The 10,265-nt window shown below is 44.4% G+C and overlaps 1 protein-coding gene across 1 annotated transcript in view; it reads right to left on the minus strand.

Annotated features, from left to right (window-relative positions):
* Scgn (secretagogin, EF-hand calcium binding protein) overlaps positions 1-9,105 on the minus strand; it is a 40,324-nt gene extending 31,219 nt beyond the window's left edge. Inside the window, exons 1-3 of the mRNA XM_038335557.1 lie at positions 9,024-9,105; positions 7,828-7,898; positions 1,194-1,286 (exon numbers count right to left, since the gene is read on the minus strand). Of these exons, the coding sequence (XP_038191485.1) occupies positions 1,194-1,286; positions 7,828-7,898; positions 9,024-9,105 (246 nt within the window). The remainder of the gene's footprint in view (positions 1-1,193; positions 1,287-7,827; positions 7,899-9,023) is intronic.
* Positions 9,106-10,265: the final 1,160 nt, after the last annotated feature.

Raw genomic sequence — 10,265 nt, forward strand, 5'->3', positions numbered from 1 at the left:
CCAATGTATCCTACTGTTACACATAAGGCATACGGAAACTCTTTCAGAACAGTAAACCAGTTTCCAACTGGAAGAGGAACAGTAGGGTAAGAAGAGGACTGTGGTAGGCAGGACTTCACGGCTAATGCAGTGGCTTGCTTTAGGAGGTGCTGAATAAAAGAGGGTTGAGTTGAAGTAAATAAAGGTGTTTTCTGGTGGATGTTTGCTTGTTGCATTGTTGGGAATCAAACTCAGGTCTCTACAGCTGCCAGGCAGAAACTTCCTGTCCAGCATTTCTGTTCTTTGTGTGTTTGGTTGGTTGGTTCACTTCTTTTATTTCTCTTTCTTTCTTTCTTTCTTTCTTTCTTTCTTTCTTTCTTTCTTTCTTTCTTTCTTTTACTTTTTTTGAGATAATTTCTCTATGTAGCCCTGGCTGTCCTAGAACTCACTCTGTAGGTCACGCTGCCCTCAAACTCAGCAGTCTGCCTGTCTCTGCCTCTAGAGAGCGGGAATAATAATCTCTGGGGAGAGATGTTTCCAACCTTCTCTGGGAGCTGATGCAGAGGCAGAAATGTAAATGTTTCCTAATCGCCCACAATTCAATTTGCATGAGATGATTTACAGACAAATGTTGGGTCAAGAATACTCCAAGGACAGAACAGATGTGAATGTTGATTGAACTACTTAAAATGATGAAGGAATCACATAGCTGCACTTGGTGACATAATCCCATAATCCCTGGAATCCAACTACTTGGAAGGTGGAAGAAGAAAAATCCAGAATTCCAAGTCATTCTCAGCTATATAGTGAATTCCTAGCCAGCCTGGGCCACATGAGATCCAATTTCATAAGCGAGTGGGAAGTGGAAAGATTCTTTCTTATTAATCAGACAATAAAGGAGATATTATTTCAAAAATATTATCTAGTCCAACAGCCTTTCAAAAAATTCCAATTTCTCAGTTGAATGCAAGATTTCACTGTCCTTTCTGTTGATGTTCTTGTGGTTTTGTTGTTTTGAGGCCAAGTGTCACTCTGTAATCCAAGATAGCCTGGACCTCACTCTGTAACCTAAGCTGGTTTTGGCAATCCTCCTGCCTCAGCATCCTGAGTGATGGGATGCCAGACATGAGTAACCATGTCTGGCTTCCATTGTCTTTGACAGGAAATGGCTGCTCATGAATATAAGGACATGGGGTATGTAGTCATGGAACTACCTCTTTCATCGGTATGCGACCTTCTTTAGAGACACCGTGGGTGGCTGTTAACTGTTGCTTCACTTTCTGCACATTTTCTTGCATCAGCGCGTCCTGAAACAAAGCATGTATAGTTATAGTCACCAGGATCCCAAGCCTTCAAAGCATGTAGCCTGATCACCATGTTGCTCTAACTATTTAATGATTTTTGTCTTTTCCAGAAGACAAAGCACTGACAGACATTTCTTGGTTCACCAACTGCCTCTTCATATCCTGACTAACTAAAATAGATATAAAGAAGCTTAGAGACTACAGTGTGCCTTAAAAGAATGCGTTTAACTATCACCAGCTATTTGTGTGAAAGAAAAGGCCGAGTTATAATTAACGTACAAGAGTTCTTTCCAGGAACTCAAAGGTTTTACTTTTTTTTTTTTCTAACTAAAGAGTCCAGCTTTGAAAGCTCCTTGGTTTCTCTGTTGGGGAAAAGTAACTGTAAGAGGGAAATAAGTAGAAAGGAAAGCAAGGAAGTAAAGTAGATGTTGAGTTAGCAAAGATATCCCAGCTCCCTCCCATGTGTGACATTTCCTACACAGCTGTTTCTAGTCGGTCATCTTCTCTAGAGGACATAAAGGTTAGGACAGGGGATAGACACATATAACTAGTGGTGAAGAAGGAATTGGCACGCAAGAGCTGAGAGGGAGAGGTGATCCCAAAGACTGCCCAATTCTGAGTCCGTGGGTGCTGGACTTCGTGCTACACTTCTTTCTTCTTAACTCTTCTCTGAAAAAGCTCCAAATCCATCAGTTACAAATTGCTAGGGGCCCAAAGAGGTTTGACTGTTGAATATCTAGCACCCATGCTGGTGTCATGGTAAGGTTGACTCGGCTTCTGGAGGGCTCTCTGGAAACCTCATTCATCTAACATGGGCAGGACAGTTGCTTGGTGGCTTTGAACTGACCTAGATGTCCCCCCCCCTTCTCACTTGAAATTGTTGAGAATAACTGTACACTGCTGGCAAATAAAATTCTTCAGATAAAAACAAAATTTGGACTGGCCTAGGCATTTCTTATTCCTGTCTCATCCAGAAGAGGATGCCCCCAAAACACTAGCCCCACTCAGCTACAAACCCAGGGCACATTGCTTACTAATTGAATCCCCATGCACTTGCCATATGGAATGCCAGCCCCAGGAACATGACAGCAAGAGAGGCCTGGCCTGTGCTCCCCATCACAGGCTTCCAGGGGGGCATCTTTGTCCTGCTTTCCCTTCTACTAGATTTCTCCTTGAGAGGAGTCTACAATGGTTGAGGAGGTGGTAGAAAGGGGCTACTTATTTCGAGCTCAGAACAGAAAGGATGGGTAGGGAGCTACAAATTTGTGGACTACCAAATAGGAAATGAATATGAAGCTAGAATCTTCTATAAAGAGCATCTCAGAGTCCCCACAGCAGCTGTGAGAGACAGGAAAATGTCCCTGTATGCTGAGGCCCTTGGCTTCACCCCCGGGCTCCTGCCATTTTCTTCTTTGAAGGTGGGCTTCTTTACACGCACACCTGTGTGAACGCTTGAATGCACCTGGGCGCGTGTGTGGTTTGGGTTTCTGTTTTTACTTGGCTAACCTATTAGCAGTCTTTTTCTCTTAGGACCAGCCCCTGGTGCTCGCTTTCGAGAGTGTAAACCCAGACTGGAGTGATACCTGCTCTTCAATTCATGACCATTGTCTATTGCTACCCTCAGGCAAGATGTATTTTTCTCCCAGATCAGTCTTGGTGATTTAGAAGAATAAAGGAGAAAAGTGTCAGAGTGTCTGAGGCACCATTGCCTCAGGATTTAGAAGCCTGCTGTTTCCTTTTGCCTGCCAGGAAACAGGAAGAAATGGTGGTTTGACAAGCTGAGCACTGGCCCACCCAGACTGGCTTGGCACTTTCAAAAGTATACTCTTGTGCTTCCCTGAGGTAATTGTTACCTCAGGGTAGAACGGAGAGTGCCCAGTAGTGTTAGTAAAACCTAGGACCAGGTGGCCTACAAATGAGAAATTATTCAAAAAATCCAGGGACAATTTGGTGACCTGCTTTAGTATTTTTTCAAAACAAGTTCTAACAATTAGTTGAACAAATGTGATTCTCTCTCAGGTGTATCCAGTCTTTGACATTATGACAAGACGTCACCTACAAAGCTCACAGTGGAGAACCGTGTAATCAAATTACCAAGAAAAGCAACCTCATGCTTTAAGTAAGTTTATGATTTTGGTTGAGCCTCGTTTATCACTATCTTTGAAATCAGGCAGCCCTTGGACATTCTTGCTTACTCTAAACAGCATAAGACCTTGAAGCTTAAAAGCCAATCCTTGGAAGTTCAGGTACTTTGGTCAGTAGAATCAACTTCAGGTTAGGGAAGACCAGCCATCGCTTCGAGAATGTGGTCCTTGGCACTGGACTCCTGTCCCACTAATTGCGGGAAGAAGGTAAGAGCATATGTTTGATATTGAGTTATAAACAAGGTAGAAAACACTCTTAACTGATGACTTGAGCTATTGGATTCTCTAAGGTCATGGTATGCATATCTGGAGTGAAGTATATTTGGGCAGAGTTGGGAGACATAAAAGCCAAGGCATAATACTTAGCTAGGGATACTTTCGGAAAGTGGCATTGGTGGTGTGGAAAAACCAGGGTGGCGTTACACAGCAACCCAGATTAAATCTTCCATCTTGGAAGGAAGTTCCTTAAGACTCAGGATGTTCTAAAAGGAGTCAAAGTATTCCTTTCTGCAGGAATCTCTTTCAAACCAAGGTCATGGTCATGTCTCGTGCCTCTAGGAAAGAAATGAACAACAGAAATATGGGGAGCCACTGAGTTTTGTGTCAGTTGATCAATATTTTTCTCTTCCCTGTTTAATATTGAGCAACTTGATCAACAAGTCTAAAAATGGAGTTGTGGAGTTGGAGAGATGGGTTTGTATACTGTAGCCCCACCAAAGCCATCTGCTACACTGATGGCTTTGGCCTTATATTTAGAATGATTAAAGTAATGGTTAAAATAAGTGTACTTGGACAAATTGATTCTGTAAATACATCAACCAAATGTATTCATTTGAGGATTATAAATGAGAATAGTGAAGGGCCTTGTTTAAAAAACTGAATATGTTCCTAAGTGAGTTCACACCAAATGAAAGACGTGGGAGGGGACATTAGTAAGTTGAGACCAAAGCCTCCAGTGACAAAAGAGTGTCACAATGGGCAAATATTGCACGTTCCCATGGTGACCGCTGGCCAGCCACCTTCTCTCCTTGAGTGCTGTTTTTTACTCTCAGAATCAGTGAGCGAGGACTTGACTTTCAATACTGCCCAAAGCCTGCTGGGACTTTGGAAAATTTGTTCAAAGGTTTGTCTCCAAATCTACAAGCTAGGAGTCTCCAGAGTTTGTTTTAGATCTCAGAGGCTTCTGAATGATTAAGAAGTATATTTTTAGTACCCATTCGTGACTGTTAGGTAAAGGGGTTGCATAATAAAGGCTGGGAAAGGTATGATCCCAAGGAGACACCACACCATCGCGAGAGCATATGCACAGTGGGTGCTTCAGCTACTAGAATGCTCTTTCGCTTGTGCTGGCTCCTCATGATATGGAAGAGTAAGACATGGTTATTCACACTTTATGGACATTAAACTCCAAATTAGCGTATTTCGATGGCATGCTGTTCCCAGCTATAGGTCTGGGGTTTAAGATGAAGATTAGACTCTGCCTACATATTCCTCTCTTTCCCTCACACCATGAGGCTTCTCTGAAGTGGGCTCTCAGAGACAAAATCTGTATTCTCTTTTCCCTGTGGAAGGTGAACAGGGTTCCATTGGTTTCCAAGATGTCCTGCCAACCTGGTTCCTTCATGTGTCAAATGCTAAATGTGGAGTAGCCTGCCTGCCCTCAGGTCCATAGACCATCTGTTCGCCTGGGTGATGATGGCCAGTTCTCAGCATGTAAAAAGAAAAGGTGTATGGAGAGCCAAGGAAACCCTGAATGGATGTGTAAAGTGTGGATGAAGTCCTGACTGAATGTGTTTTGTCGACAGGGTCACGACCATGTCAAAGCCCCGTGGGAAACTGGCAAAGCTCCCCTCCTACGGTGAAGCTCAGAGAAATGGCAAAGTCTTCCTCTGATCTGAATGCAAGTGTTACCAGTGTATGCAAAACAGAGCAACCACAGCTTCCATCTCCCAGATGTGTACAGTCTGAAACTGAGCGCCTACAGACACCGTCTACCAAACCTAGCTAACTCCTCCCCCTGTGCTGTACCTAATGAAAACACAGAGAGTCCAAGTTGGCACTGCATAACTAGGTGTGGACTGCATCAGAGGGCACACAGCTTTCCTGTCCATGTGTCTGTGTATCTGTCCTTTCTTCATTCCCTTGTCACCCTTAGTCAGGTTGCTAGGGTTCCAGGTCATCACCATGCATAAAGAGAGGTTGGAGTAACAAGAGCAGCCATGACAGTAGATGGCCCCATTAGCCTGGCCCCTTCAGAGGCTTTAGGAGCAGCTGCAAGGAGGCTGAGTGTTCAGTGAGACTGATGAGCAAACAGCTCTCTGTTAGAAACCCCAGAACCCTCTCAGAATAAACAAATACTTGATTTACATGCATGTGTGCATGTGCGTGTGTGTGTGTGTGTGTGTGTGTGTGTGTGTGTGCGCGCGAGGGCAAGGGAGAGAGAGAAAGAAAGAGACAGACAGAGACAGAGACAGAGAGACAGAGAGACAGAGAGACAGAGAGAGAAATTTGAGACAGAGTCTTACATAGCCCAACCTGGCCTCTAACTTGCTATGTAGTTGAAGACAACTTTGAACTGCTGCTCCCACTGCCTCTGCTTCCCAAGTGTTGGGATTGCAGGTGTTTGCTACCATGCCTGGCTTGCACAACACAAGAGATAAAATCCAGGACTTTATATGTTTTAGTTAAAAACTATAGCAACTGAGCTACCCCAGTCAACAAAATCCTTCCTTTGGGATCTCAGTGATCTTTCTTTTTGAAAGTGATTATTCTGTCTTAGAGTTGGAGAGTTTTGAATGATTTTAGCTTCCTCTGTTTGCTTTCTTAAAGTATCTCCCAGTCAGAGTTGAGGAAATGGCGTCTGAATCATAGGTTCCTGGGAAACCTTAGCCTGAGCATTGATAGGTGCAGGGCTCAGAGGCTTCAGAGTGGGCTGCTGGCATGGGAAACTGGGTGGCAAAGTGTCAATGGGAGTCTGAGTTGTTAGATATTTCCTCAGCTAAACCCACGACTAGTGCAAAGGGAACAATGAAGGATGGAGAGAAGTGTACACAAAGGTCAGAGCAGATGACAGAAGGAGCTCACGGCTCCATGTCTCTCACCTGCCACCCTTTGCCTCACAGACTGCAAACAGCTGGAGAGAGTGGCTGGACCATAGAGAGACTCGGAGACCAGGAGAAAAGGAAAGCAAGGGCTGGAGAGAGGAACTTGGAAATAAAGAATAAACAGCAGAAGGAGTTAAGACAAAGAGACAGGGAAGAGATAGAAAGGGAGGAATGAAAGACCTGGGGAACAGGAGAGACGAGAGAAAACTTTGAGGGGAGGAAATAGAGAAGTCCGAGGAGAGCTGAAGAAACAAGTGGGAAATACCCAAAGATCACAGAGAGACACGAGACAGAGCTGTCAGAGAGAGGAGAGCAGTAACAGGCATCACAAGGTGTAGGGCACAGACGTGGCCAAAGCACTGAGACGAAAGAGGTGCAAAACTGTAGAAGGAAACAGAGGGAGACCAAGAGCGGTTTTCTGATTTTTTTTTTTTTCATTTTGCAGCCGGCTGTCCCATCCTCTAACACTTTTCCCTGCAATAGGTGGAGAACCTATGGCCTTGGTTCTAGAGGGACTGAGCACACCCCAATGCTCCTTCAGGTAGAGGACTAAAAGCTAGAGACAGACACTTCATGTAAACACAGTGGTACCGGCCCCTTTCTTCCTGTGATGACCACCCACCCAAAGGAATTCTCTCCACATTGAATGGACATCAATCACACACTGTCCTGGCCTTTGGTGTCTCTATGTTATCTTTCTCCTCTCCTTTGGTACAGGAACCTTCTAGAATTAATCCACATCTCTCCAGGCCAGATTTACCATTTGGGTAAACTGCTTTAAATGAATATCTGACTCTCAGAATGTAGTAGGTTGTGTTCTGGTTTAGCAGTTCATGAGACATCTCAACCTTTTAATCAAACATATCATGGGGAAATGATTTAAAATTATTTGTTTGCCATGAGTAAACATGGAACCTTAAAGCTCATAGCTCATAATGTATTCTCCATTCTTTTGTGGTTTAGGTCTAAGAGCTATTCTACCGCTTGTTGAAATCCATTAGCAGAGATGTAACCAAGGAAACATTCAAATTAGAGTTGATTGAGTCCATGAAGTTAGGCACTCTAACTGCACAACAGATGTTTTGATGAAAATCAGTGGCCAGCATGCCTAGTAAGATGTTGCCTTTTATAAAACATCTGCTTAAATCTCTTTATGTTGCTAGGAGAGGGAGAGATGGTACAGGCAAAGAAGAAATGAGGTCAGGTGGGATTATAGGTTCAAATCCGCACGGGACTTTGCGGCTTGCATTTTGCTGAGAGACTCATACTAGAGTACCCTGGGCTGTGAGTACTTACCTCTGTGCCAGATTTTGCCAGCAAACGGTCGAAGAAGGCATCCAGCTCTGTCTCTCTTATGTAACCTTTTTCTAATGCAAGAAGATAAACATAAATACAGTCACCAATACAGAATAAATGTGACAGTGTTTGTCTTAAAGAATATTGTAAGTGTGAGGAAGGCTTGGAACAGTGCCTTGTAGATCCCAGGCTGGCCACAGATTTTCTATGTAGTTGAAGAAGACTTTGAACTCCGGATTCCCCTGCCCCCACCTCCCAAGTGCTGGGATCATAGGCATGTGCCACCACACCTTGTCATTCAGATTTGGGTTTAGTCAGGGTTTTATATTTCATATGCATGTTTTTTAAGTTTTTTTAAGGTTTGTATTTATTTTAACTGTGTGTATGTAGGTATATCTGGCAGCAGTGCAAGTCAGTGTCTGTGCCCTGGAACCAAAGGTGAGCATCGGATCCCCTGGAGGTAGGTTACAGGTGGTTGTGAGCCACCCAACATAGGTGCTAGTACCAAACCTGGGTCTTCTGAAAAAGCAGTATGCGGTATTCATGGCTGAGCCATCTCTCTAGCCCACACTTGTTACTGTTGTTATTTCAATAGCTGCCCAATAATATCTTGGTGGGGTGAATACTGAATCCTAGCTTCTGTGTGTAAACACACCTTTCAGATACCAAGATATCGTCTTTGTGTTTCTCTAATTACCAATGAAACAAAACCAGATGATAAGCAGATAGGTTTCATTTTCAAGAATGTTTTGAGGTAGAGGGGGAGTAAATCTGAATGCCTCTAAAATTCATCTTCCTTTGTGATTTCCTTTGGAAATGGAAAATGGGTAATATGACAGCCACTAGTGAAAACTTGTCACATTTACAGAAGCACCAGGGATTGCTGAGTCTTGGCCCAACAGCCTAAAATATGTCTGCAATGATATTTGTTAATATATTAATTGCATATCGCTATGATGATATGCACGGGTTGGTATGATTTCCACGGGTTGGAAAGCAAAACCCCTCAACCCACACAGAACTTTCAGAAGCATTATTCATGTGTAAAACCAGTAAAATAAGCCGATATGCTGCTGCGTGTACTCTATGAGGCACGCAGTAGGCAACTTTTTCTACAGGGAAATTAGGAGAAATTCCATTTCCCTTAGTGACTAAGCTAAGGGCTCAAGTAGCCAAAGCCACTCAAAGCAACTCACCTTCCCTGTCGAAGTGTTGCCAGATCTGCCAGAAGCCAGCAGCGTCCAGACGCCCCTGAGGCTGCCTGCTTGCGTTGTCCATGGTGCTGACGGCGGCAATGTAGTCCAGTTCTATTTCCCAACTTGTCGGCCGGCTTCCTCCCTCTAGGGCTAGGGAACAGGCGGCAGGGCAGACTCGAGGGCGAACTGCTCTTCGATGTCGCTGAGCAGTCTCAGCCTGGATGGCAGGCTTGACGAGGCAACCCAGGAGCCCGGGAGCCCGCCCCGCCGCTGGCATCCTCCTGCCCCACCCCGCGCGCCCGGCAGATCACAGCGGGGCTCCTGCTGTGGTGGTGTGCGTGGGTGGGGAGGGGGTAGGAATCAGGCAGAAAGGAGCTGTCTCTTCTGTCCGCGGTTCACTGCCTTTCAGTTTAAGTTGTTTGTCAAACTCACAAAAACATTCCCCTCAGTTTGACTCACCTTTCAAACTAATGTCTCAAGGGGTTTTTCTGTAAAGGGTTGTCTGTGTAAAGGGTTGGAAGAAGTGTCAGTGCTGGCATCTTTTGGAATTCATGAGATGGACACATACTGTGGTGGGGAGGAAAGGAGGAGGATGAAGGTGCTCACAAGTGCCTTCTGACAGCAGATTGGGTCAGCAGAGGACACACATTACTGTAATATACTGTAGAGACTTGCTACTGAAAGACACTACAGTCTGTAGCTGGTTGTTTTACTCTTTACTCTTGAATTACTCTTGAAGGGCCCGCCACCCAGCTCCCAAATAAACATACAAAGACTTATTCTTATTTATGAATGCCTGGCCTTAGCTTGGCTTGTTTCTAGCCAGTTTTTCTTTTTCTTTTCTTTTCTTTTCTTTTTTTTTTTTTTGTTGTTTGTTTGTTTTTTGTTTTTTCGAGACAGGGTTTCTCTTGGCTTTGGAGCCTGTCCTGGAACTAGCTCTAGTAGACCAGGCTGGTCTCGAACTCACAGAAATCCGCCTGCCTCTGCCTCCCGAGTGCTGGGATTAAAGGCGTGCACCACCATCGCCTGGCTAGCCAGTTTTTCTTAAATTATTCCATCTAACTTCTGTTTCTGGGCTTTTACCTTTCTCTCTTCTATATTGTTTTCTTTCCTTCTTACTCCATGGCTAGTCGTGTAGCTGGGTGGCTACTCCCCCTCTCCTCTTTTCTCTGTCCCCCTTCTTCTTCTTCCTATTTATTCTCTCTGCCTAACAGTCCCACCTATTTTTCTCTCCTGTCTAGC

The sequence above is a fragment of the Arvicola amphibius genome, chromosome 6 (assembly GCF_903992535.2).
Source record: "Arvicola amphibius chromosome 6, mArvAmp1.2, whole genome shotgun sequence".
NCBI lineage: Eukaryota > Metazoa > Chordata > Mammalia > Rodentia > Cricetidae > Arvicola > Arvicola amphibius.